This window comes from Nerophis ophidion, linkage group LG08 (assembly GCF_033978795.1).
Source record: "Nerophis ophidion isolate RoL-2023_Sa linkage group LG08, RoL_Noph_v1.0, whole genome shotgun sequence".
NCBI classification, from domain to species: domain Eukaryota; kingdom Metazoa; phylum Chordata; class Actinopteri; order Syngnathiformes; family Syngnathidae; genus Nerophis; species Nerophis ophidion.
Window position 1 is genome coordinate 17,580,829 of NC_084618.1, and position 14,062 is coordinate 17,594,890.

At 39.8% G+C, this 14,062-nt stretch overlaps 1 protein-coding gene across 3 annotated transcripts in view; it reads right to left on the minus strand.

The window, feature by feature from the left end:
• Nucleotides 1–14,062, minus strand: part of pde8b (phosphodiesterase 8B) — a 117,774-nt gene that overhangs the window by 8,789 nt on the left and 94,923 nt on the right. For all 3 annotated transcript variants that reach the window (XM_061907892.1, XM_061907894.1, XM_061907893.1), the window contains 7 exons: nucleotides 13,356–13,433; nucleotides 13,210–13,286; nucleotides 10,311–10,475; nucleotides 10,206–10,242; nucleotides 10,018–10,135; nucleotides 6,830–7,028; nucleotides 289–506 (listed from right to left, as the gene is read on the minus strand). In XM_061907892.1, the coding sequence (XP_061763876.1) occupies nucleotides 289–506; nucleotides 6,830–7,028; nucleotides 10,018–10,135; nucleotides 10,206–10,242; nucleotides 10,311–10,475; nucleotides 13,210–13,286; nucleotides 13,356–13,433 (892 nt within the window). The remainder of the gene's footprint in view (nucleotides 1–288; nucleotides 507–6,829; nucleotides 7,029–10,017; nucleotides 10,136–10,205; nucleotides 10,243–10,310; nucleotides 10,476–13,209; nucleotides 13,287–13,355; nucleotides 13,434–14,062) is intronic.

The following is a 14,062-nucleotide window of genomic DNA, read 5'->3' on the forward strand; positions in this document are numbered from 1 at the left end:
AACAACAAAGCACTCTTCCAAAATGGGCTAGCTGGATGCTAACTTACATTGGATTTGCTATAGACAGGCTACTGTTAGCATTTGACATGGCGACTACATACACAGTGCTGCCATCTAATGTCTTGGAGGTGCAACTGCATTGCAAGTGTAATAATAAGCAGCTCCCTACTAAATAAAACGGGTTTTCAAACCATTAAAATTCATTAAAAAAAAAAAAAAAATTGGTATTGGTGTCAATTCCGAGGCACTAGGAACCGGTACCGTATGGCTTGAAATGTAAACACCGACCGTTCCATGTTCTTGAAGATGTTGCTCCTGGTGTCGCGCCCGGTCATCTGGAAGGCGAGGGCGGCGTGGTGACTCTCCAGCACGGCCGTGTCGTTGTACAAGATGGCCAGCTCGCTGCCGGCGTTGCACAGGAAGGAGTTGGTGCGGCCCGGGTGGTCCACGTCATGCACGGTGGCGGCGATCAGAGCCGCCACCTTGTCCAGCTGGTCTAGGCTGCTCTGGACAAAAACACGGGTGACACACGGGCCGGGTCAGACATTGGCGTCCCACAAGCCTCCGTCCTCTGCACCCTTACCTTCTCCCACTCTTTACTGCACTGTCAGCATTATTTGACACCAATGCAATCACAACGTGTACAGCATAATAGTCCAGCAAATAGTTAGTAGCGACTGGTGAGTAGCAGCCAGTGAGTAGTGACTCGCAAGTAGCGGGTAGAAACCAACGGGTAGCGTCCAGAAACCAGCGAGTAGTGACTAGCGACCAGCAAGTACCAACCAGCAAGTAGCGACTAACAAGTAGTAACCAGCCAGGATCTACCAGCGACTAACAAGTAGCAACCACCGATTAGTGACTAGACACTAGCAACCAGTGGGTAGCGACCACTGAGTAGTGACTAGCAAGTAGTGACTAGCGACCAGTGAGTAGTGACTAGCAACCAGTGAGTAGTGACTAGGAGGTAGCGACTAGCGAGTAGCGACCAGTGAGTAGTGGCTAGCGAGTAGTGACTAGCGACCAGTGAGTAGTGACTAGCAACCAGTGAGTAGTGACTAGCGAGTAGCTACCAGTGATTAGTGACCAGAGAATAGTGACTAGCAAGTAGCAACTAGCGACCAGTGAGTAGCGACCAGCGACCAGTGAGTAGCGACCAGCGGGTCGTGATTAGTGAGTAGCGACTAGCAACCAGCGAGTCGTGACTAGCAAGTAGCGACCAGTGAGTAGCAACTAGCGACCAGCGAGTAGTGACTAGCAAGTAGCGATCAGTGAGTAGTGACTAGCGAGTAATGACCAGTGAGTAGTGACTAGTGAGTAGTGACCAGTGAGTAGTGACTCGCAAGTAGCGGGTAGAAACCAACGGGTATCGGCGAGAAACCAGCGAGTAGTGACTAGCAACCAGCAAGTAGCGACTAACAAGTAGTAACCAGCCAGGATCTACCAGCGACTAACAAGTAGCAACCACCGATTAGTGACTAGACACTAGCAACCAGTGGGTAGCGACCACCAACTAACAAGTAGTGACCAGCGAGGAGCTACCAGTGACTAGCCAGTAGCAACCGGTGTGTAACAATCACCGACTATCAAGTAGTGACTAGCAAGTAGTGAGTAGTGACTAGCGAGGAGCGACTAGCGAGGAGCGACCAGTGAGTAGTGACTAGCGAGTAGTGACTAGCGAGTAGCGACCAGTGAGTAGTGACTAGCGAGTAGCCACCAGCGAGTAGTGTCTAGCAAGTACCGACCAGTGTCTAATGAGTGACTAGCGAGTAGTGACCAGTGAATAGTGACTAGTAACCAGTGTGTAGTGACTAACATGTAGTAAATAGCGACAAGTGAGTAGTGACCAGCAACCAGTGAGTAGTGACTAGCTAGTAGTAACCAGTGAGTAGTGACTGGCAAGTAGTGACTAACGACCAGTGAGTAGTGACTAGTGAGTAACGACCAGTGAGTAGTGACTAGCGAGTAGCCACCAGCGAGTAGTGTCTAGCAAGTACCGACCAGTGAGTAGTGACTAGCGAGTAGTGAGTAGCGACCAGTGAGTAGTGACTAGCAAGTAGCGACCAGTGAGTAGTGACTAGCGATCAATGAGTAGTGACTAGCGACCAGTGAGTAGTGACTAGCAAGTAGCGACCAGTGAGTAGTGACTAGCGAGTAGCGACCACTGAGTAGTGACTAGCAAGTAGTGACTAGCGACCAATGAGTAATGACTAGCAACCAGTGAGTAGTGATTAACAAGTAGTGAGAAGCCACCAGTGATTAGTGACTAGCGAGTAGTGACTAGCGACCAATGAGTAGTGACTAGCGACCAGTGAGTAGTGACTAGCAAGTAGCGACCAGTGAGTAGTGACTAGCAAGTAGCGACCAGTGAGTAGTGACTAACGACCAATGAGTAGTGAATAGCGACCAGTGAGTAGTGACAAGCAAGTAGCGGCCAGTGAGTAGTGACTAGCGAGTAGCGACCACTGAGTAGTGACTAGCAAGTAGTGAATAGCGACCAGTGAGTAGTGATTAGCAAGTAGTGAGTAGCCACCAGTGATTAGTGACTAGCGACCAGTGAGTAGTGACTAGCAAGTAGCGACCAGTGAGTAGTGACTAGCGAGTAGCGACCACTGAGTAGTGACTAGCAAGTAGTGACTAGCAACCAGTGAGTAGTGACTAGCAACCAGTGAGTAGTGACCAGGAGGTAGCGACCAGTGAGTAGTGACTAGCGAGTAGCGACCAGTGAGTAGTGACTAGCAACCAGTGAGTAGTGACTAGCGAGTAGTGACAAGCGAGTAGTGACTAGCGACCAGTGAGTAGTGACTAGCAACCAGCGAGTAGCTACCACTGATTAGTGACCAGAGAATAGTGACTAGCAAGTAGCAACTAGCGACCAGTGAGTAGCGACCAGCGACCAGTGAGTAGCGACCAGCGAGTCGTGATTAGTGAGTAGCGACTGGCAACCAGCGAGTCGTGACTAGCAAGTAGCGACCAGTGAGTAGCAACTAGCGACCAGCGAGTAGTGACTAGCAAGTAACGATCAGTGAGTAGTGACTAGAGAGTAGTGACCAGTGAGTAGTGACTACCAAGAAGTGAGTAGTGACTAGTGAGTAGTGACCAGTGAGCAGCGAGTAGCAAATAGCGACCAGCGATTAGTGACTAGCGAGTAGCGACCAGTGAGTATTGACTAGCGACCAGTGAGTAGTGACTAGCACCCAGTGAGTAGTGACTAGCACCCAGTGAGTAGTGACTAGCAAATAGCGACCAGTGAGTAGTGACTAGTTCTGCCTGCGCCCACAGGGACAAATGTTGTGTATGAACTGACAAAAACGGTTGATTGAATTCTGTTACTGAATAAAAAGAGTGAACCCTCCTCATGTCTGAAAGTGAAGAAGGGAGACAAAGGGTGGGACTATGTAAACACAAAGAGAGAACCCTCATGTTTGAAAGTGAAAAAGGGAGACAAAGAGTGGGACTATGTAAACACAAAGAGAGAACCCTCATGTTTGAAAGTGAAAAAGGGAGACAAAGAGTGGGACTATAAACACAATGAGTGAACCTTCATGTTTGTAAGTAAAAAAGGGAAAGAAAGAGTGGGACTATGTAAACACAAAGAGAGAACCCTCATGTTTGAAAGTGAAAAAGGGAGACAAAGAGTGGGACTATGTAAACACAATGAGTGAACCCTCATGTTTGAAAGTGAAAAAGGGAGAGAAAGGGTGGTACTATGTAAACACAATGAGTGAATTCTCATGTTTGAAAGTAAAGAAGGGAGACAAACCCTCATGTTTGAAAGTAAAGAAGGGAGACAAAGGGTGGGACTATGTAAACACAAAGAGAGAACCCTCATGTTTGAAAGTGAAGAAGGGAGACAAAGAGTGGGACTATAAACACAAGGAGTGAACCCTCATGTTTGAAAGTAAAGAAGGGAGACAAAGAGTGGGACTATGTAAACACAAAGAGTGAACCCTCATGTTTGAAAGTAAAGAAGGGAGACAAAGGGTGGGACTATGTAAACACAATGAGTGAACCCTCATGTCTGAAAGTGAAGAAGGGAGACAAAGAGTGGGACTATGTAAACACAAAGAGAGAACCCTCATGTTTGAAAGTGAAAAAGGGAGACAAAGAGTGGGACTATAAACACAATGAGTGAACCTTCATGTTTGTAAGTAAAAAAGGGAAAGAAAGAGTGGGACTATGTAAACACAAAGAGAGAACCCTCATGTTTGAAAGTGAAAAAGGGAGACAAAGAGTGGGACTATGTAAACACAATGAGTGAACCCTCATGTTTGAAAGTGAAAAAGGGAGAGAAAGGGTGGTACTATGTAAACACAATGAGTGAATTCTCATGTTTGAAAGTAAAGAAGGGAGACAAACCCTCATGTTTGAAAGTAAAGAAGGGAGACAAAGGGTGGGACTATGTAAACACAAAGAGAGAACCCTCATGTTTGAAAGTGAAGAAGGGAGACAAAGAGTGGGACTATAAACACAAGGAGCGAACCCTCATGTTTGAAAGTAAAGAAGGGAGACAAAGAGTGGGACTATGTAAACACAAAGAGTGAACCCTCATGTTTGAAAGTAAAGAAGGGAGACAAAGGGTGGGACTATGTAAACACAATGAGTGAACCCTCATGTCTGAAAGTGAAGAAGGGAGACAAAGAGTGGGACTATGTAAACACAAAGAGAGAACCCTCATGTTTGAAAGTGAAAAAGGGAGACAAAGAGTGGGACTATGTAAACACAAAGAGAGAACCTTCATGTTTGAAAGTGAAAAAGGGAGACAAAGAGTGGGACTATGTAAACACAAAGAGAGAACCCTCATGTTTGAAAGTGAAAAAGGGAGACAAAGAGTGGGACTATGTAAACACAACGAGTGAACCCTCATGTTTGAAAGTGAAAAAGGGAGAGAAAGAGTGGGACTATAAACAAAATGAGTGAACTCTCATGTTTGAAAGTAAAGAAGGGAGACAAAGAGTGGGACTATGTAAACACAATGAGTGAACCCTCATGTTTGAAAGTGAAAAAGGGAGAGAAAGAGTGGGACTATAAACACAATGAGTGAACTCATGTTTGAAAGTAAAGAAGGGAGACAAAGAGTGGGACTATGTAAACACAAAGAGAGAACTCTCATGTTTGAAAGTAAAGAAGGGAGACAAAGGGTGGGACTATGTAAACACAAAGAGAGAACCCTCATGTTTGAAAGTGAAGAAGGGAGACAAAGAGTGGGACTATAAACACAATGAGTGAACCTTCATGTTTGAAAGTAAAAAATGGAAAGAAAGAGTGGGACTATGTAAACACAAAGAGAGAACCCTCATGTTTGAAAGTGAAGAAGGGAGACAAAGAGTGGGACTATAAACACAATGAGTGAACCTTCATGTTTGTAAGTAAAAAAGGGAAAGAAAGAGTGGGACTATGTAAACACAAAGAGTGAACCCTCATGTTTGAAAGTAAAGAAGGGAGACAAAGAGTGGGACTATGTAAACACAAAGAGAGAACCCTCATGTTTGAAAGTGAAAAAGGCAGACAAAGAGTGGAACTATGTAAACACAAAGAGAGAACCCTCATGTTTGAAAGTGAAAAAGGGAGAGAAAGAGTGGGACTATAAACAAAATGAGTGAACTCTCATGTTTGAAAGTGAAAAAGGGAGACAAAGGGTGGGACTATGTAAACACAAAGAGAGAACCCTCATGTTTGAAAGTGAAGAAGGGAGACAAAGAGTGGGACTATAAACACAATGAGTGAACCTTCATGTTTGAAAGTAAAAAAGGGAAAGAAAGAGTGGGACTATGTAAACACAAAGAGTTAACCCTCATGTTTGAAAGTAAAGAAGGGAGACAAAGAGTGGGACTATGTAAACACAAAGAGAGAACCCTCATGTTTGAAAGTGAAAAAGGCAGACAAAGAGTGGAACTATGTAAACACAAAGAGAGAACCCTCATGTTTGAAAGTGAAGAAGGGAGACAAAGAGTGGGACTATAAACACAATGAGTGAACCTTCATGTTTGTAAGTAAAAAAGGGAAAGAAAGAGTGGGACTATGTAAACACAAAGAGTGAACCCTCATGTTTGAAAGTAAAGAAGGGAGACAAAGAGTGGGACTATAAACACAATGAGTGAACCTTCATGTTTGTAAGTAAAAAAGGGAAAGAAAGAGTGGGACTATGTAAACACAAAGAGAGAACCCTCATGTTTGAAAGTGAAAAAGGCAGACAAAGAGTGGAACTATGTAAACACAAAGAGAGAACCCTCATGTTTGAAAGTGAAAAAGGGAGAGAAAGAGTGGGACTATAAACAAAATGAGTGAACTCTCATGTTTGAAAGTGAAAAAGGGAGACAAAGGGTGGGACTATGTAAACACAAAGAGAGAACCCTCATGTTTGAAAGTGAAGAAGGGAGACAAAGAGTGGGACTATGTAAACACAAAGAGAGAACCCTCATGTTTGAAAGTGAAAAAGGCAGACAAAGAGTGGAACTATGTAAACACAAAGAGAGAACCCTCATGTTTGAAAGTGAAGAAGGGAGACAAAGAGTGGGACTATAAACACAATGAGTGAACCTTCATGTTTGTAAGTAAAAAAGGGAAAGAAAGAGTGGGACTATGTAAACACAAAGAGTGAACCCTCATGTTTGAAAGTAAAGAAGGGAGACAAAGAGTGGGACTATGTAAACACAAAGAGAGAACCCTCATGTTTGAAAGTGAAAAAGGCAGACAAAGAGTGGGACTATGTAAACACAAAGAGAGAACCCTCATGTTTGAAAGTGAAAAAGGCAGACAAAGAGTGGGACTATGTAAACACAAAGAGAGAACCCTCATGTTTGAAAGTGAAAAAGGGGGACTGTGCACCAACCTTGACCCGCTCCTTGCGCAGGAAGTAGGCGGTGGCGTGCAGGACGTCGGCGGCGTGGGTGGAGTTGTGGTAGGAGTTGGAGGCGTGGTAGCTGGCCTCCATGAGCTGCAGCCAGGAGCGCAGTGAGGCCTCAGAGCAGCTCAAGAAGTCACACACGCCAAAGCTGGAGAAGATCTTCAGGCCCAGGTAAGTCAGCGGCCTGACAGGCACAGTGGAGGCAAGACTTCTAGAACAATCCTCTCAGCTACTTCTAATATTCATTACTGCACAGATTCATAGAAAATACTCAGTTTACATAGTAACAGACTTATTACTTCACAAATCAATGTAAAATATGTAGTATTTTACTTATTAAGATAAAATATGTATTACTTCATATATTAAAATTAAATATTTATCACTTTACATATAAATGTAAAATATTTATTTCACACATTAATAAAAACTGTTTATTAGATATTTAATTTATACAAAATATTTAATACTTCACATATCAATATAAAATATGTATTAGTTTACATATTAATGTAACATATTTATTACTTCACATATTAATACAAAATAATTATTACTCCACATGTTAATATAAAGTATTTATTACTTCACATATTGATATAAAATATTTATTATATTACATAATATAAAATATTCATTACTTCACATTTTGATATATTTATTACTTTACATATTAATATAAAATAATTATTACTTCACATATTAATTTACATAGTAATATATTTATTACTTCACAAATTAATATTAGATATGTATTACTTCACATAATAAAATTAAATATTTATTACTTTACATATTAATGTAAATATGTATTACGTCACATATTAATAGCACATATTTATTAGTTTACATAGTAATATATTACTTCACAAATTAATATGTATTACTTCACATATGAATGCAATATATTTATTACTTTACATATTAATGTAACATATTTATTATTACTTCATTTATTAATGTAAAGTTTTTATTAGTTTACATATTGATATAAAATATTTATTACTTTACATATTAATATAAAATGTGTTATTAATTAAATATTTATTACTTTACACATTGTTAAATATTTATTACTTCACATAATATAAACTATTAGTTTACATATTGATATAAAATATTTAATTTCTCACATATTGATATAAAATATTGTTTACATATTGATTTAAAATATTTATTACTTCACATATTAATATAAAATATTTATTACTTCACATATTGATATAAAATATTAGTTTACATAATATACAATATGTATTACTTCACATATTAATATAACATATTTAGTACTTCACATAATATAACATATTTAGTACTTCACATATTAAAATAAACTATTAGTTTACATATTTATATAAAATATTTATTACTTCATATATTAGATAAAATATGTATTACTTCACTTAGTAATATATTTATTAGTTTACATATTAATATAACAATTATTACTTCACACATTAATATAAATATTCATTACTTCACATATTAATATAAAATATGTATAAATTGACATATTAATATAAAATATTTAATAGTTTACATATTATTATAAACTATTTATTATTTCACATTTTGATATATTTATTACTTCAATATTAATATAACATATTTATTACTTCACATATTGATATAAAATATTTATTATATTACATCATATAAAATATTTATTACTTCACATTTTGATATATTTATTACTTTACATATTAATATGAAGTAATTATTACTTCACATATTAATTTACATAGTAATATATTTATTACTTCACAAATTAATATTAGATATATGTATTACTTCACATAATAAAATTAAACATTTATTACTTTACATATTAATGTAAATATGTATTACGTCACATATTAATAGCACATATTTATTAGTTTACATAGTAATATATTACTTCACAAATTAATATGTATTACTTCACATATGAATGCAATATATTTATTAGTTTACATATTAATGCAAACATGTTTTACCTTACATATTAATGTAAAATATTTATTATTACTTCACCTATTAATGTAAAGTTTTTATTAGTTTACATATTGATATAAAATATTTATTACTTTACATATTAATATAAAATGTGTTACTAATTAAATATTTATTACTTTACACATTAATGTTAAATATTTATTACTTCACATAATATAAACTATTAGTTTACATATTGATATAAAATATTTAATTTCTCACATATTGATATAAAATATTGTTTAAATATTGATTTAAAATATTTATTACTTCACATATTAATATAAAATATGTATTACTTCACATTTTGATATAAAATATTAGTTTACGTAATATACAATATGTATTACTTCACATATTAATATAACATATTTAGTACTTCACATATTAAAAGAAACTATTAGTTTACATATTTATATAAAATATTTATTACTTCACATATTAGATAAAATATGTATTACTTCACTTAGTAATATATTTATTAGTTTACATATTAATATAACAATTATTACTTCACACATTAATATAAACTATTTATTACTTCACACATTAATATAAATATTTATTACTTCACATATTAATATAAAATATGTATAACTTTCCATATTAATATAAAATATTTAATAGTTTACATATTATTATAAACTATTTATTATTTCACATTTTGATATATTTATTACTTCAATATTAATATAACATATTTATCAGTTCACATATTGATATAAAATATTTATTACTTTACATATTACAAAATATTCATTAGTTTACATATTAATATAAAATATTTATTACTTCAAACATTAATATAAAATATGTATTACTTCACACACTAATATAAAATATTTATTACTTCACATATTAATATAAAATATGTACAACTTTCCATATTAATATAAAATATTTATTAGTTTACATATTAATATAAACTATTTATTATTTCACATTTTGATATATTTATTACTTCAATATTAATATAACATATTCATTAGTTCACATATTGATATAAAATATTTATTACTTTACATATTACAAAATATTCATTAGTTTACATATTAATATAAAATATTTATTACTTCAAATATTAATATAAAATATGTATTACTTCACATACTAATATAAAATATGTATCACACCACATATTAATATAAAATATTTATTAGTTGACATATTAATATGAAATATGTATTGTGTTACAATACTTCTTGTGCGTTGCCGCCTCCAAGTCCAGGATGTTGAACTCCCAGCGCTCCTCGTCGGCCACGGACTGAGGGACGTCACTCAGACTCCCAGGGATGGCTATCTGGCTCCGACTATGGTCTGGAAGTCCACATTGACCGCGTGAGTCCACATGGGACTTCTGAGGTGTCCTCCACAACATGTGACCTACTTTTAAAGACGGTACCAGAGAGGCGCCGCAGTCCGTCCTGCAGGAGGACATTGCTTGGTTAGGACCCAGGACATTTATGACAGCTTCCAAAAGGACGCCTCCTACATTCATCAAACCCCCGACCAGGTCTGTGGTGTGGGGGTCGTCCTCCGTGGAGGCCAGCTGAGGCGAGTACAGCTCCGTGGTCCTCAGGATCTCCAGCACGCGGTCCAGGGCCTCGGAGACGGTCAGAGGGCTGCTCTCTTGGGCCGCGTTGATGATGTTTATCACCTTTGTTTCGAAGGGGATGGAAATGAAACACAGTACTTTTCCCGGACTATAAGCCGCAACTTTTTCCCTACGCTTTGACTACTGCGGCTTATAAACCGGTGCGGCTAATTTATGGAGTTTTGTGCTCAACAAAGTTTTCAACAGAGATTGAAAAGTTAATGTTTGTGCTACGGCGCCATCTTTTAGGTGAAAATGTACTTGCTGTTTTGCGCCTTGAGCCGGAAGTATACCCCGTTATGTGTAAGGATTCTCCATTCATCGCTCAAAGCAACCTTACAATTTAACTAAAATAATTTACACTTACTAAAGCGTCCCATGTGTGATGTCTGTAGGAGTGTTTTCATGCACATTTGTTGGTGCTATTGTAATGTAGTCAAGCTAGCGAGTAGCAACTAGCGACCAGAAAATAGCCAGTAGTGACCAGCGTGTAGTTACCAGCGACTAGCAAGTAGCGACTCGTGAGTAGCAAGCAGCAGGTAGCGACCACCGACTAACAAGTAGAGACTGGCGACTAGTCAGTAGCTACCGGCGACTAGCAAGTTGTGACTATCGACCAGCAAGTACCAACAAGCAAGTAGCAACTAACAAGTAGAGACCAATGATTAGCGACCAGTGGCCAGCAAATAGCGACCACCGACTAGCAAGTACAGGTTAGTGACCAGGTATTAGCAAGCAGCAACTAACAAGTAGCAACCAGTGACCAGCAAATAGCCAAAAGTGACTAGCGAGGCGCTACTAGCGACTAGCAAATAGAGACTGGCGACCAGCAAGTATCCATCGACAACTTGCAAGTAGTGACTAGCAATTAACCACTAGCAACCAGTGGGTAGCGACCACTGACTAGCAAGTAGTGACTATCGACCATCAAGTACCAACAAGCAAGAAGCAACTAACAAATAGAGACCAGTGAGTAGCGACCAGTGGCCAGCAAATAGCGAGTGGCAACTAGCGACCACCGACTAGCAAGTAGAGATTAGTGACCAGCTATTGGCAACAAGCAAGTAGCAACCAGTGACCAGCAAATAGCCAGTAGTGACTAACGGGTCGCTACCACCGACTAGCAAGTAGAGATTAGTGACCAGCTATTAGCAACCAGCAAGTAGCAACCAGTGACCAGCAAATAGCCAGTAGTGACTAGCGAGTCGCTACCACCGACTAGCAAGTAGAGACTGGCGACCAGCAAGTAGCTACCGGCAACTAACAAGTAGTGAATAGCAACTAGCCACTAGCAACCAGTGGGTAGTGACCACCGACTAGCAAGTAGTAAGTATCGACCAGAAAGTACCAACCAGCAAGTTGCGACTAACAAGTAGTGACTAACAAGCAGAGAACAGTGAGTAGCGACCAGTGGCCAGCAAATAGCGAGTGGCAACTAGTGACCACTGACTATCAAGTAGAGATTAGTGACCAGCTATTAGCAACCAGTGACCAGCAACTAGCGACCAGCAAATAGCCAGTAGTGACTAGCGAGTCGCTACCACCGACTAGCAAGTAGAGACTGGAGACCAGCAAGTAGCTACCGGCGACTAGCAAGTAGTGACTAGCAACTAGCTACTAGCAACCAGTGGGTAGCGACCACCGACTAGCAAGTAGTAACTATCGACCAGCAAGTACAAACCAGCAAGTAGCGACTAACAAGTAGAGACCAGTGAGTAGCGACCAGTGAGTAGCGACCAGTGGCCAGCAAACAGCGAGTATCAAATAGCGAGTGGCAACTAGCGACCACCGACTAGCAAGTAGAGATTAGTGACCAGCTATTAGCAACCAGTGACCAGCAACTAGCGACCAGTGACCAGCAAATAGCCAGTAGTGACTAGCGAGTCGCTACCACCGACTAGCAAGTAGAGACTGGAGACTAGCAAGTAGCTACCGGCGACTAGCAAGTAGTGACTAGCAACTAGCTACTAGCAACCAGTGGGTAGCGACCACTGACTAGCAAGTAGTAACTATCGACCAGCAAGTACAAACCAGCAAGTAGCGACTAACAAGTAGAGACCAGTGAGTAGCGACCAGTGAGTAGCGACCAGTGGCCAACAAACAGCGAGTATCAAATAGCGAGTGGCAATTAGCGACCACCGACTAGCAAGTAGAGATTAGTGACCAGCTATTAGCAACCAGCAAGTAGCAACTAACAAGTAGCGACCAATGACCAGCAACTAGCGACCAGCAAATAGCCAGTGGTGACTAGCGAGTAGCTATCTTCGACCAACAAGTAGCGACCAGCGAGTAGGAACCAGCAGGTAGCGAGCAGCGACTAGCAAAATAGGGGCTAGCGATTAGCGACCAGCGAGTAGAGACTAATGAGTAGCGACCAGCCACTCGCAAGTAGTGATCAGCGACTAGAAACCAGCAAGTAGTGACTTCTGACTAGCGACTAGCGTCGTTAGCATTTGCTAATATGCTAACGCGATTAGGGTTTTCTGTATGGTTTCTGTTTCGTAAATCCACCAAAAACGTCACAGAGGAGTTATTGAGTCCGTTTAGCTGATTGGAGAGCTATCTTGCGCAGCTAGCGGGTCCATGGCCCTGACTTCTGTTTTGTCTGATCAGCCGTTTTACTGCCCTGTTACAGACACTGTTTGGAAACTTCAAAGGTATGTAAATAAACATACAATTATATACATTATAGTCTTGTGCGGCTAATATATATAAATATACGTTTTTTTTCTGGGCGGGGCTTAAATAGCCCGTAAAGCGCGGTACATCGGACATGCGTAGAAGGCTTGACGTGTACTTTGGTGATGGGGGCCTCGATGGTCATGGAGTGGATCCTGGCGATGGACGAATGTCTTCGATTCTGCAAACTGCAAGCTGGAAGGAACACAGCCATGTTTTTTTTTTAGGACTACTTGACCTTTTTACCGGTCTGGCACTTCTCACCGTCACTACTCCGGGAGCTGAGGGACCTGGCGTCCATGGAGTCTTTTCTCCGGTCGCGGTGGCGGAGAGAATGTGCGTCTGTCAAAGTGAAACATGGAGGAGGTTCGTGAAAGAAGCTCTGCGTCATTTTGTCTGAGGGAACGCAAACTCATGTTGAAAGAGTGAATATAAATGTACAGCACCAAGGGGATTCATAGGCCCCCGTTCATCGCCGTTTACCTGACACATGAAACGTGACCAGTATCACTATCCACTTTGGCCGCCAGATGGCAGTAGAGTGTTGAATATCTTAAAGTGTGTTTTGTGGCATTTCCAATCAGCAACGAGCAAGTACAGACTAGTGAGTAGCAACCAGCGAGTAGTGACTAGCAAGTAGCAACCACCAACTAGCAAGTAGAGACTGGCGACCAGCAAGTAGCCACCAGCGCTTAGCCACTAGCAACCAGTGGGTAGCGACCACCGACTAGCAAGTAGTGACTGGCGACCAGCAAATAACAACCAGCAAGTAGCAACCAGTGACCAGCAAATAGCGAGTAGCAACTAGTGACCAGTGAGAGGCAAATAGCCAATAGTGACCAGCGAGTAACTAAAAGTGACTAGTGAGTAGCAACCAGGGGGTAGCCACCACCGACTAGCAAGTAGAGACTAGCGACCAGCTAGTAGCTACCGGCGACAAACAAATAGTGACCAGCAAGCACCAACCAGCA